The 14,222-nt window shown below is 39.9% G+C and overlaps 1 protein-coding gene across 1 annotated transcript in view; it reads left to right on the top strand.

The window, feature by feature from the left end:
• The window catches only part of nudt14 (nudix (nucleoside diphosphate linked moiety X)-type motif 14), a 32,178-nt gene extending 19,176 nt beyond the window's left edge, over nucleotides 1–13,002 (top strand). The window contains exons 3-5 of the mRNA XM_071921353.2: nucleotides 2,338–2,402; nucleotides 4,204–4,498; nucleotides 6,566–13,002. Of these exons, the coding sequence (XP_071777454.2) occupies nucleotides 2,338–2,402; nucleotides 4,204–4,498; nucleotides 6,566–6,815 (610 nt within the window). The 3' untranslated portion in view covers nucleotides 6,816–13,002. The remainder of the gene's footprint in view (nucleotides 1–2,337; nucleotides 2,403–4,203; nucleotides 4,499–6,565) is intronic.
• The last annotated feature ends 1,220 nt before the right edge of the window (nucleotides 13,003–14,222 follow it).

The raw sequence follows: 14,222 nt of genomic DNA, 5'->3' as shown, positions 1-14,222 counted from the left end.
TTCTTCATGTCAGTATGTCTGGTAAAAGCTGCTCCCCACTGCTCATGCTGTGCTCTTGAGAAAAACTCCAATGTAAAGTCACATCTGGTCCACATATATCTGCGTCGTCTAGCCTATGAGCTCCATTCAAAACAAAAATAGCCTCCCTGTCCTACCGTCCTTGACCGTTAGTAAGAACAAACTTGAGTATTGAGCAGGGACAATGAGTCAGACCTGGTATCCGAAAGAGGATTCTGTGTCTGTATGTTGGCTTCAGCAAACATGATGCAGAAAGAAGCAAAATGTAAACATTGTTGAACAACCGCAGCAACACAAGCAATTTGTTTCATCGCTTGAAATGCAACTACCTCATCAAATATGGTGAGTGTATAACAAAGAAACAAGAGGCAGCTGATGTGCTTATTTTGAAAATTTGAAAGAGATGTCAGTCATTTTTAGTTTCTACGGTGTTTAATTTATCGTTATCGCGGTAAATGTGACAATACATCTTGATATGGATTTGAGGTCCTATCGCCCCGCCCTAACATGTAATATCTTCTTCGGTTTGGATTGCCACGTTAAATATCTAGTGCAAACAGATATTGAAACAGTCCAGTATCAGCTCCAGGGTCCTGGCTGGGAGCAGGTTGCAGCAGCAATCTCCTGGTCTCTCTCACCATGGGAAAGACAGGGCAGGGCTTCCTGCCTCCTCAGACACATCCGCTTTCCCAACACAGACCCCAGGCCCCGAGTCTCCACTGGCCGCAAAACAATCACACACACACATACACACACACACACACACACGGCATTGACCCACCTGTGTGCATACAATTCGTTGGGTGGCAGTGGCGTGGCACATCGCACTGACCTTCCTTCCCATGTTATCTTCACATGCCTCCCTGCTGGGAGGCATGGTTCAATCCGGCCTGGGCCTGTGGGTATAAAAAGCAGGCTTTCTTATTTCTGATCCATAAGAGTAGATGGCAGGATGGACCAGTAGTGGTTAGTGAGATCATCCTCCATGATTTCCCCCATGCGGCCATACCTGCCCAAGTATCCTTGAGCTAGATACTTAACCCCTACCTGCTGCAGGGACAAGGCAACCTGGCCTCACCCTCCACTCCAACCAGAAGGAAGAAACAGAATTTCCTTTGGGGGATCAATACATTATATCAAATCAAAACAAACGAAAGGTGAGAAGAACAAAGTGCTACCTTGGAAGTGGGAAGCATGCAGTATTGCATAAGTAATATATTGAGCTTTTATAAAATTTGGAAAAAAAAAACAAAAAAAAACAAAGCACCTATGCCCCATAGCACAAATGTCCATAATTTACAGGGGGTGTTGATCAATACCAATGACCCCACCCCTAAACCACCTACTGGCATGTTCAATGGCTCAACGATGGAAGATGGTGCTATGAGCGAGCGATCAGTGTTGCAATACATTTCAGCTACATAAGCTAAAAAGCCAACTCTCCAGCCAAAAAAGCAGTGTTATTATTCCAATATTTAGCATGCTGATATATTGCCTCTCCACTAGATGTTTACGTTGGACCTCTGCTCTAATTAGCTACTCACTTCTCTATTGTGAAAATGGGACTTTATTATTTGTGTTCTTTACAGGCCATCATAACTCAAGGGGACATGAGGGATGCAAGGGGTGGGGGGGACATATATCACTTAATGCTTCTTTAGTAGTAAGTAAAACAACAGCAGAATGATGAACAATGAAGCGAAAGGGAATTAAATAAGACAGAAGCTAATACTAAAAAGGTGAAGACAAACTAATCAATTAGCATAGAAAGCAAAAAAAAATTAAAATATTAGAATGCTCTTGAAGTGTCTTGGCTGGTGCTTCTTCTTGTCTTTGGGTTGGTCACAGTTATTCTGACAGGAATATAAGCAGCTAACTTTTTGCTGAAAGGAATTGGTCTCTTGCGTTGTGTATTTGCCCCCTCGTTATGTTATTTGAATTTCAAAAACATTGTGAAACTCAGGTTGTGGATGAAAATCACATTCGATATTTTCATCGTTTCTCTGCCAAGGCTCACCTAAGGGCAAAACCTAAGAAATTGTTTCCACATAACAATAGTGCATGTTGTACAATACTGACAATTCGCCGCATTTATCAACAAATCTGACACTTCATTAACGTACACACACACACACACACACACACACACACTCACACTCTCTCTTTCTCATTCTACAAACTGTTGATCTTAAAGTTTTCATGCTTTCCAAGCTACTCAGACCAATGATCTACTGTTTGGGTAGAGATTTATTTTTAGAAAAAGTTGTCCGATTGTGATTTTTCTTTAATCTCATGTTTTTCTCTCTCTCTCTCCCTCAGTGTCTCAGTGCTGATCTTCAACACCACCTCACATTGTTTTGTCCTTGTCAAGCAGTTCCGTCCAGGTAAATGATCACCTTTCTCTCTTTCCACCCCCAAAAAAACCTAGCAGTCTAATATCATTATGGACTGCAGTTTATTCAATACCTTTTTTCTTTTTTTTTGCCAAGCCAGATCTAGTTTGTTGACCATCCTGTTGGGCACTCTCAGTAAAAAGCAGTACACTAGAATCCCTGTTTATTCAACTGGACCCTAGCAACAATGCAGTCTCATAAATAGACCACAAGAGACCCCATTACAAAGCAGCCTAACCTCCTTTGTTAGACGTCGCCAGGGACTGTCCCACACTGCAGTGTGCTAAATTCAAGGAAGTCTGGGCATTGATGTATTTTTTTTCCCTCCCCTCTCTCCTTGCTGTCGGAAAAAAAAGAACTAGCCTTTGTCTGAAAGAAATGACACTTTGTCCAGAACCTAGAATTCATTTTCAAACACTTGTTTATTTGCTACATGTCTGTAAAATCTTTTTATAACTTAACTGCCTGGTTGTGCTCCAACACAAAACGTTATCTACTGTAGATATTGTTTCATATAAATTGTTGCTGACTGTAATTGACTATTGTGGATGTTCTGTGAATGTAATCTAACCACAAGTTCTAAAAGGGAAAAGTGAGCTGCAATTCTGCAAAGCCAGAAGCTGCTTTTAGATTTTCTATTGTTGTCAACAGTCGTTATTTAACATAATAAAAATATCAATGTCCAAATCTGCATTATTTTTTCAACATTTCTGGGCCCAAACCATTTAAGCACTGTGCAGGATGATGTATGGCTGAAAAATATGCTAACAATAGGGGCAGAAAGAGTACCAAATTATCTTACTCAAGTAGAAGTACTGCTATGTTGCTGAAAGTTAGTATAATTATTGATGTAAAAAAATACTTGAGTCAAACTAAAGGTAGCTAGTACTCAGAGTAAGAGTTACCCTAAACAAGTCATTGTTATATGATCTTTCCTATGTAATGCCAAAAGACGTTCTAAAAGTAAGATACCAAAATCCATGTCAATATTTAATCTTTGATCTGAAAAAGCAGATTCCCATTATTCTGTACCGTTGCTACCTTGATGTTTCTCTTGCTATTAGCTATTCAACTAGCTAGCAAGGCTAGCAAACTAGCTAGACACCAATCAAATGCTAAATTCTGTAGCTGGGTGGATGGGGTTTTAAGATAATGTTAACTTAGCTACTGTCAATGATAAATTTGAGCATTTAATGTTACAGTTAGTTACTTTAATGTTAGCCACATAGAACAGGTTTGATAGGGATTACTTGAGTCTATTGGTCAGTTTATGATGCAATGCTTTTGGCAACCAAATGTATTCTGTAATGGATGTGATTTAAAATGTAGCAAAACACAATCCCAGCAAGCATTCGACAGATAGCGATGTGCAGGAGGCAAAGTTAAACATCAACCCAAGCGAGTACAAAATATTGCATGATACAATTTCAAATTAAAACGACTTTGGAAACAGTTTTGAACTGATACCAGAAAGATTTTTTGGTCACAAAACGATGCAGGTAGCAGGTATGGACGATTATGGATGTCTCAATTTAAATTTTGGTGCTATATTTCTGTTGGTACAGGCCGTCATGACATCTATTCAACATCAAAATGTTTGATGGGATACTTCATTTAAAACATACTTGTGTAAAAGTAAAATTACTCTTCAACCTCAACTTCAAAAAATACTCAGAAAGCTACTCATTTACAGTACACAGAAAGCTACTCATTTACAGTAATGAGAGTAATTCTTCCACCCGTGTCTAACAATATTTTCTCTAACAATATCCATCCTGTATTCCATCAACAGCTGTATACATGTGTGAGTGGGAGAGGACCAAGCCTCAGCCTCCCGAGACCGCCGAGAAAGCCGAGGAGGGCGCCGCCGAAGCCGCCGCCCCGGAGTCCCAGGAGGGCCAGACGGTCCCGGAGGGGGAAAGCTCCTCTCCGCAGCCCCCGGCCTTGGCGGGGGTCACCTACGAGCTTTGCGCCGGGCTGGTGGACAAGCCTGACCTCTCCCTAGAGGAGATCGCCCGGCAGGAGGTGTTGGAGGAGTGTGGCTACGACGTGCCTGCTTCCAAGCTGAGGAGGATCACCTCTTACAGGTCAGTTAGGTAGTTGGTTCCCTGTCTGAATCAGTCTTAAAAAAGTATTAGTCTGAAATACACTTAGCAGAGGTCTTATTTTTATTTCACCATGCAATGACAGGCTTCTTTGCTCTGCATATCCGCTCTTAGATTAATACAGCTTTGTTTGTTTTTTTTCTCCTTTTCATATCTGCTTTCCTAAACACAGCTGGATGTCATGTCCCTTAACAATTGATATCCTGTTGTCCTTTTTATTATACTGTCCATTTGTTCAATCAGAAATTGTTTCTTTGGTTGGTTTTTAAATTGCTCATGAATTCAAGTCTAGGTCGCATTAAAAAGTCTTAAGTTTGGCTTCTGAAACCTGCAAAAAAATTTGGTGTCCAAGTGTGTTTGTACTAGGAGGAAACCATATCTTTCTACCAATCAAAAGATGACATAAACAAGCTCCTTCTCATTGAAGACAATTGCCAGGCAGTTGGGCAAAAGACCTCTAGAAGGGGTCAGGGTTAAGGACTAACTAAACTAAAGGAAACATGGAACACTGAACATGGACAAGAAGATAGGACAAACAGCACAGAAACAGGCCAGGAACATGGCGTTATATAATAGCAGACACCTAAGAGCAGACACAAGCAGGGGGCAATATAACAATCACAACAAATGCCTAAATGATGAAAGAAAGAACTGAGGAAGCTCAGTTATGTAAATCAGGTGGACAGAAGCAACAAGGCTGGTAGCACTAACCATCCGTCTCTGTCAACATATAAATAGACTACAGGTAGATATTACAGTTGAAAGTGCCAGGAATAAAGTTCAGTCAGTGTAGCAGCAGATCAGAGTGAGCAACAGACTGTGAGTACAGCTCAGTTAAATACACTGCCCTATTGGTGAAGTACAGTGTGATTTGTGACTAACAGAGATGAGACTGCATCAGCAAGAGTTTCCTGACTGAACTTGTGTGGCTCATTAGTCCCACATTAGACAGCAGCACCTGGACAGCTAAGACTGATGGCTCTCATAAGCATGCTTTTGATTTGACTCGCGCACCTCCTCTGGCTTTGTTGGTGGTGTCTACTGCCGTTGTTATGTGTGGGCTGCTTCCATTAAATGGAGAGGTATCATCTTAACCCTCATGACCCCTATGAGGGTGTTTCTGACAGAGGCACATGGGGTGTGAAGCTGTGTGACTCGCTGCTAATGGGCAAGCCCAGGTCACAGCCCTTTGCAATTGAGAAATACAGCTCCGTTTGACTAGCAATTAAATTCCTCAAGGCATACAAAGACGGAAACTGACAGGAGTTTTCGTGAGTGTGTGTGTCCAAGTTTGGGTACAGCAGTATGTGGTCCTCCAAATGTTTTAGTCAATATAGGGCTTTCAGGTGACGTCTGGCAGCCATATTGGAGGTCCTCAGCTCTTGGACAGCAACAGCTGAGAATAGCAAATTGCATATCTAAGCGTCCAATTTGTCTGTCTCAACCAAACTGAATGGACATGGTTAATTTCTGTGCTGTGTTTGACTGGGAACTGATCATTTAGCCGCTGATAAATGTGATACATTTTGTGTTTAGCTAGCTAACATACAGCTTGTATGTTAGCAAGCAAACTGTAGTATTGGGTCAGCTAATTATCACTGCTTCGATGATTTACACAGCTAACGTTATGTGGCTATTAGGAAGTAGTGGCTAGTAGTTGCATCTTTACATTACGATTAGTTGCTTTGCTAAATTAGCTTGCTGGCTAGTAAGCTAGCTATCAGAGCCAAGTTAACGGAACTGTCTTTTCTCAAGCTACATTTCAGTGAGTTTTGGAGTAGAGACTAGGGCTAAAGGCAAGACAAAATTTAGAAATAATTCTAGCATATTGGTCTATTCACTTTTACTTATAACGTTTTTGAATGGACCTACACCCACACCACAACTGTCTTTTTTCAGATATCTCTCTGTAGCCTGGTTGTTATATATTTAGACATTATTTACGTACAGCCAATTCTCACATCATGGAGAATGTTAAAAACAGTTGTTTACACAGCTATAGACCCCTCTGATCTTTACCTTCCCTCTTTTTATTTTTTTTCCCTCCAGGTCAGGCGTGGGTGTGACGGGTGCCAAGCAGACCATGTTCTACGCCGAGGTGTCAGACGACAATCGCGTCGGCGAGGGCGGCGGCGCGCCACAGGAGGGCGAGCTGATTGAGGTGGTCAAGGTACCCCTGCACGAGGCCATGACGTTCGCTTACGATGAGAGCATCCCCAAAACCATGGGCGTCATCTTTAGTTTCATCTGGTTCCACAACAACATGTCGCCCAAGTACAAGATCTCCACCAATGTCTAACCAGCGTTAAACAACCCCTTCCATCGTTTTAACCTGTCCCCGAATGAAATCAAACACTGGCCCAGCACATCCACTCTTCCCCCATGGCCCTTCATCCTTTATTGCCTTTTTGCTTACTGGTACATGATAAAGGGTGGGCCCCTTGTCATGTTGCCAACACGTATCTTTGAGTTTTGTCCTGTTACCTTTCTAATTTTTATGTGGTCTTAATTACCTTTCCTAAAAACAAATTTGCCATATGCTGGGGGTCACTGGCACTTTTTTCTCTCTTCTTCATATTGTTTTGGTATGTTTATCCTTTCATTTACTGTGCCATCTCGCATAAATGGCTGTATATCACTGGTTCCATTTGCCTGCCCTTGATTAAGCCATGATCCAGTAATGCAAAAACAATGCTTAGTCAATGGTGGGGCCTTGTGATGATAGAAGTGATTTGCGTGTTTTATTAACCACCACTTGTTCAGGCAAGCCTCATTCAATTTCTCTGTGATCCACAGCCTCTAAGCAATACTTATCATAGTAAACCCCAGGCTAAACAATCACTCAGTATCACTGAAATTAACTTCTCACTTTGTCACAAAGTGGTTAGGAGGTAGAGCCAGTGGACATAATAGCAGACTTCATTATACAAGGAAATTGTGTAATTAGGTTTTCTTAGACACTATACAGGAGAAATATTCACCTACCTCTGCACTGAGGGCCTAATTTGCAGTATTCAGCATATCACTGATTGAGTACTCAAGTACAATCTTAATTTGCAGCATATACAGGGAGTTATATTAACACACATGAGAATCAAGTCCACTTCCATTGGCCTTTTCACATTTAGTTAGGGATATGACAAGCTGCAGTGGGTTCCCATTTGTTTTCAGAACCTGATACACGGCATATAACATGTCCGTGAAATCCTTAGATTCACTTTGACATAACTTCCCAAACGGGCGCATCTGTGAGGCCCTTTGTTTTGGGGAGATGAGTTTGAGTTTTGTTGATACCACCATGGGTTTTGGAGAAAGAATTTTTCTCCCTTTTACCCCTTAAAGGAGTATGGGTAGGCCATCCTCAATTATTTATATTTTTTCTGTCATGGATCACATTGACGAGAGACCAGAAATAGACAAGAGAGCTATGCCAAAAAAGCGTGAGCTGTGGTTTAAACCCAACAAGGCCAACTGACCATATCTGCTATCGAGATTCTCATTGTTTCCATCCATCAGATCAAACCTCTCCCATACACCATTGTCAAGCATTTGTACTTCACATCACGTCCATATGAATCCAATTCAGTCCTCTCCAAGACTTCTGGCTCAAACCTTTGCAAAATCCTCTATAAGGTTTTCACAGCTTCCATTACAATCAAGCCATTTGTAGGCAGTGTTATTTATGCCTAGCATGTTTTGGTATATCACAAAGCACCAAAACTGAGGACATGTTGAACAAATTAATGGAGGCTTAAGAACTAGTCTCAAAGAACTTGAACTCTTAATGGTTACCCTTTGGTCACAATTTATTTGGGGAGGTCCCCTGTAGTTAATGCTGAAATGGAGTAGTTGTGTAAAGCTTTGATGGGCATAAGGACAGAAAGCTAAGCTCACAAAAGTGAACCTCAAAAGCAGCTTGCCAAAATCTCAGGTCCAAATAGCCAACCCTGCGGTCATATTCAGGGATTGAACCATTCTATTGGTTTAATTTCATCTCTGAATGTGATGACCGACATGTAATCACATTTCAAGATCACTTGCAGCTTAAATAACTGTAAGCAACAAAATGCTTACTATTCTTACTATATGCGAGTACTTTGTTCATCCAAAAAAGGGCTGACACTTCATTTACTATTTAACATATGAACAGAAAGACGTTCACCTACACTGTAGACAATATGGTGAGTTAAAAGATATGCAAGTGCTGAAGCAAAGCCAATGCTGTTTTTTAGCAAATTAGCTCGCTTAAAACAAATTACATACAGTATCTATCATGCCATATTACTACAGTTAAACAATCAGAAAACTACACTGGCAGATCTTGTTACAATTCCAATGTAGCCATGCTACAGCGATTGTATACTGAATGGGACTTTAACTCTTCGGCAAACCACTTGGTGCACCTGCAAAGTTTGGAAGTTGAAAAGTTTGTGTGGGGAAAAAATGCTGAGTGTTGTAAGTTGAAAAAACTGACTTGCCTGAATAACTTGGTGGTTTAGCGTCTACATATTTTAATATACTGTATGTTAATGATATTGGGTTGCTATTGGTAAGTGAGACTTTTAAGTGCAATGTTTCTAATACCTTTTAAAGATTATAAGGTATGAAAGGAGTTATAGATGGACCCAACAGGTATGATGTACTTGACGTACAATTTCTAGGAATACCGGTGGGCCTCTGTGAAAGAAAATAGTTATAAAGCAAGCAAGTGTCCTTGCTTCAGCTGATGACAAGACATCGCCAAAATGTATTGCAAGATTTGCTGGCACAAGTGCGGAGATTTTTTTGCGCTTTGTATTGGCCATTGTAGAAGTGGACTTGCTTTGCCTTGTGACTCAGGGTGCGATCACACCAGTTAATTTTCTTTGGTCCGAACCATAGTGGAAAAAATTACTTTGTTGCATCTTTTATTTGGTTTGCTTAGGTTCACACTGCTTAATTTCAAGTGAACCAGGGCTTGTAATCAAAGTCACATGGACGCACAAGTAGCTTGTTTATTGGACAGAGTTTGGTAACCTGTTATCAACCCATGCTGGAGATTTTGGCGGTGGTTTGCACTCTTGACCACAATTTACCCTTTCTGGTGTTCATGCCAGTTAGGAACACATGAAGAAATAACTGAATATGAGCATCAGTTAAGACTGCTGTTATGCTAGGCTTTCCAAACACAAAGAACTGCTGGAACTGAACCGAACCGACGGAGTAAACGCTGTAGAGTTTGAATGAAATGCTCCGAACACGCTTGGTGTGAACGCACCCTCAGTCAAACCTTTTGAGAGGTCATTCCCACCCAAACCTTGTAGGAATAGATATATTACCCTCATAGCCATAGTTATCCATCTCAACTGCTTGAGTTCTCCTGTCCATCCAAGAACATTCCTTGATGCAGGATTGCATAATTCGCTGGAATTGCTTGAATTGATTTTATTTTGTTGAATCCCTTGGACTAACGTCACCCGGGCATATCCAAGTAAGTTCCAAAGCATATTACCTAATGCTTTTTCAAGACAAAATTCTACCACTCCTATGCAAATCCACAAATTTTCGGCATCTAACTTAATTCACGGTACATGTTCAACACCAAATCCGATTCTCTTTGACTACCACTTGTTGGAATTTATTTTTAGGTTTCAAGCAAACGCATACACATTGTTAAATTGGGGGCATGTCAAGTTCAATCTCAGGACACCTTGGAAAAAATGTGGAACGCACCTCTGGAAACCCTTGAAAGTGACCACTGGAAGACATGTTGGGGGGTACGTCTTAATTCCATGAGGCCCCCACATAATGCTACTCCCCCGCAAATAGGGCTTTAGTTGATTGTTTTCCATTTTCTCGGTTTCTGTCAAACACTTTCACAAATCATTCTCGTTTCTTTCTCCATGCTTTACACGATGACAAATAACCTCTTATGTGATATCTTCAAATGGTTTCTTTAGCTCGAAAAGAGTGATATCAGGGAATTATTGGAATCTTATTCTCACTAGATCGATGACCTCAGTCCCTTACCCTCTTCATTTACTCCACCTTTTGTCCATATGACAATCTTTTCTTGACAGTCTGTCTCGGTTGAATGAGATTTTGAGTGGATTATTTGACTGTGCGCACTGAGAGTAGCTGAAAAGGAGAACTCCACTGAAAGATTTCCGATGGTGCTCACACTTTCTACCTTTTTTACACGGTTAGTATTTGTTTCTTTGTCCAACATTTCCGCAGTCTAATACAGAGTTCTTCAAAGTGGGAAGTGTGCCCACCTTGGAAATTAATGGGTATACTCGCATTTTCTCTTAACTCATGAGAAAAATATCTATAGCTTACATTTTAAATAGCTTCGACATAATCATTCCATTGTTGAAAGAAGCAAAATTGATTTTCTCTGACTGTTTTCTGAAATGAGGCCAAGCGGTTCAGACTTGGCTCAGTCTAAAACATTGATGATAACCCTTCCACAAATGGGACAAAAAAGCCACTTTAACTTTCGAGGCCAGTCTGTAACTTTACGTCCCTGTCAAACGTACGCATCTACCCCTCTGCCTTCTCTTTTGGCTGTAACTGTCTTTGCATTTGAGGAAAGTTTTGTAAAAACAAGGGGCTGTTTTCCCTTCCCCTCTAGCACTTTTGACAGAAGTGTAAGGTTGCAGACTGTGCCACTGGTAAGCCATATTGACTTCTGTTAAATATCACAAATATTTGAGGTAAGGAAATGGTTCAGTGATAATTCCGGTTATTTTCAACCTGGGCCTTATTTCCATAGTTTTTACTATCATGACAATTAATTGTGTTCAATATTTCGTCACTTCATGGTAGAACTTTCTGTACCTTCAGTTCTGTACCTTTCTACACAGTAACATACGCTGCAATGGAACCTGCCTACATCCAATTTTCCAATCTCCGGTCTATTGCCTGAAACTTGCGTATATTGCGCTATTAGATATGTTGTTTTAATTCGCATTAGCTAGTCAGCAAGTAGAATATGTGGGATTTTTTGCGGGCTCCGATATCGTGATATAGTGTGTCGACACAAGTGGTAAACACAGCAGGGAATCCACTGGTGTCGGCAGTCCAAGGTATTAAAAATCCAAATTAGTCATATTCACACTAATACAATCAACTGTATTATCTCTAGAGTGACAAAATTTTGAACACAATCGTTAAAATGGCAAAAACTTGGAAAATAAGGGCCAGGTTGAAAATAACCGGACTTATCCTTTAAGTTGCATGGTTCTATGGTTCTTTGCCTATGCTGTATATTGCCATTAGCCCAGCATATGACATTTCTACCTCCATCACTCAGGCAAGTAGGCAGCACAACTAAAATATCTGGTGTCCTTTTGCTTGCTTTCAAGGTACTGACATATCAAATTTTCAGCGACGTGTCGGAAATGTCAACGCTCAGTGGAGTTCTCTGCGACAGAATGCTTAAATCTTCTGATTTTCCTCATGAGTTGTACCACTTTTTTTTTTATACATGTACCCCATTGCTATGCTGTAGTTGCTTCTTCAACTGTGATTTTCTTCTTTCTTTGAATGGTTTGTGCACCGTTTCAAAATTTCTGTATTTTCAGTGACCATGAGCTGAGCTATATCTTGAAAATATCAGTTTTTAAAGGTGCTATGTGTAGTATTCTCTAATTAATACAGGTATATTGTTGTTAAATCAGTGGTGATGATGCCTTTGACTGCTGATTTTTGCAGTTCTAAACAGTAGCTCCAATTGTCTGCTTGTTGTTACCAATCAGTGAGCCTGAATTGACAGAATTTTGCTTTTGTTGATCAGTGATTCTTGCCTTGCCCACTATTCCTTGTAAGGCAGTTTCTGGGTCTTGGGTCTGTACCTTCACTTTGCTTCCTTATTGGTGGGCTGGTAGCTGGCAGTTCAGAAGCAGCAGGGGGAACATAATCAAATTTGCTGCTATCAAGCAGTTCACAGCGGTTATACAGTGTAGCACATATGGTAATCTATTAGATTGTGTCATATTTACTGAAAATTCTACACATAATACCTTTAAGAGAAAGGAGTATTATGATTTTTCTCCTGGTAAAGGCATACTTGCAAAGCAATTTGTACAATTGTGATTTCTCTTTTTCTTTCTGGTAGTGTCTTACACTGAATTTGTGTTCTTAAAAAATATTCTCCGAAAAAAGTACTAGCATAAGCATTGCAGTATTAATGATCTATCATGTATTTTATGCTTTATTTGGAGTGAATACTCATTGTGGGCAGTGTTTTCAGTAACGTTTCTGTTTTTTTAATTTATTACATAAATGTTTAAATATTTAACTTTGAAACCATATGACACTTGGTACAAATATATATTTAAATATGATACTTTGCATGTGCACTAACTGTGTTTCATTAAACTGCATTAAGTTTAAATAAAATAGGTTTGATGCCTGATATTCATTTTGTCTCACAAGTTACTCACTTCTTACTCATAGATGTGTTTTAAAAGTCCTATATAGCAGAAAATGTCATCATTTAATTGAAGTTTAAGTTAGGAATGAGGATGTCTAACCTGTATTTCCAAAGACTGCATGTATCTATACTCATTTCTCTTTTACAGTCTTGTAAAAGATTGGCACCTCATGCAATTTACAATATAAATCTTCAAAATTAAGGTAGTATTTAAAAAATGTGTTGCTCATTACTGGTGACAAGTGTGATTATTGCTGCGATGCTGGTAATTTGTTGTGACAGGATTACTAATCATTAGACAAAGTTATTAGAAGGAGGGTGAGGTTGCCTTATTAACTAACCAAGTTCCACCACACTACATTTGCTATGGCAACCACAATGTTACTGACAACAGTGACTTCCCTGTCTACTGCTGGAGACAGATATGTTGCAGCCATCTATGAGACGCAACACTAAAAGGAATCAAGAATCTGCATCTGCTCTCTCTATTGTCATATTATGAAATATTAAAACAGTGTATGGTTATACGATTATTCAGGGTATCTGTGGGTCCTTTAAACAGTTTTTATATTATCTAACTTTAATGCCCTCAAAAGAGCTAAAAGTCTTTAATATAGTTATTATTGGTCTTATTTTTTCACCATACAATGACGGACTTCTTTGTGCTGCATGTCCATTCTTAGATTAATACAGAACAGGGTTAGTAATACAATAATGCAAAGCATCTGCTTTACTAAACACAGTTGTACTTCATGTTCCAGGTCATATCCTGTTGTTCTTTTTCTCATCCTGGCCATTTCACATAGTTTCACAACTTTCATTAGCTGTGTTCAGTCAGAAATAGGCTGGTTTTTGACAGCTTTGTTTCTTTATGCAGGCTTTTAAATTGGTCTTAACGAAACTGAAAAAACACACACTTGCAAGCATTCTGTGGTGAAGTCATCATGTGAGTGGCATCCATCACATGATGAACTTGAAATTCCCACCACTTCCCTACTGCTTAGGTACATACTGTCCATCTGTCAGTAGTCTTTATAAAGCCTATCGATATATCAAGTCTGGTGAACAAACACATCTTGATAAGATACAAACTAGATCTGGAACAGGAAATAGGACGACACATTTATGCAAAGAATTGGACACAAGCCCTTACAGTATACAGTATGTAAATTGTGAAAGCCTGATCTTGATGTGCATCTTGATATATTTCCCAGCAGAGATAGCAGATTGTCTTGGCCAATAGACTGTGGCATGAGCAAGTGCAGGGTTCCCACAGTAAGGAGATATTAG

This window comes from Centroberyx gerrardi, chromosome 18, assembly GCF_048128805.1.
Source record: "Centroberyx gerrardi isolate f3 chromosome 18, fCenGer3.hap1.cur.20231027, whole genome shotgun sequence".
Classification (NCBI taxonomy): domain Eukaryota; kingdom Metazoa; phylum Chordata; class Actinopteri; order Beryciformes; family Berycidae; genus Centroberyx; species Centroberyx gerrardi.
The sequence above is the reverse complement of the archived record's forward strand: the minus strand, read 5'-3'. Positions and strand labels throughout refer to the sequence as shown.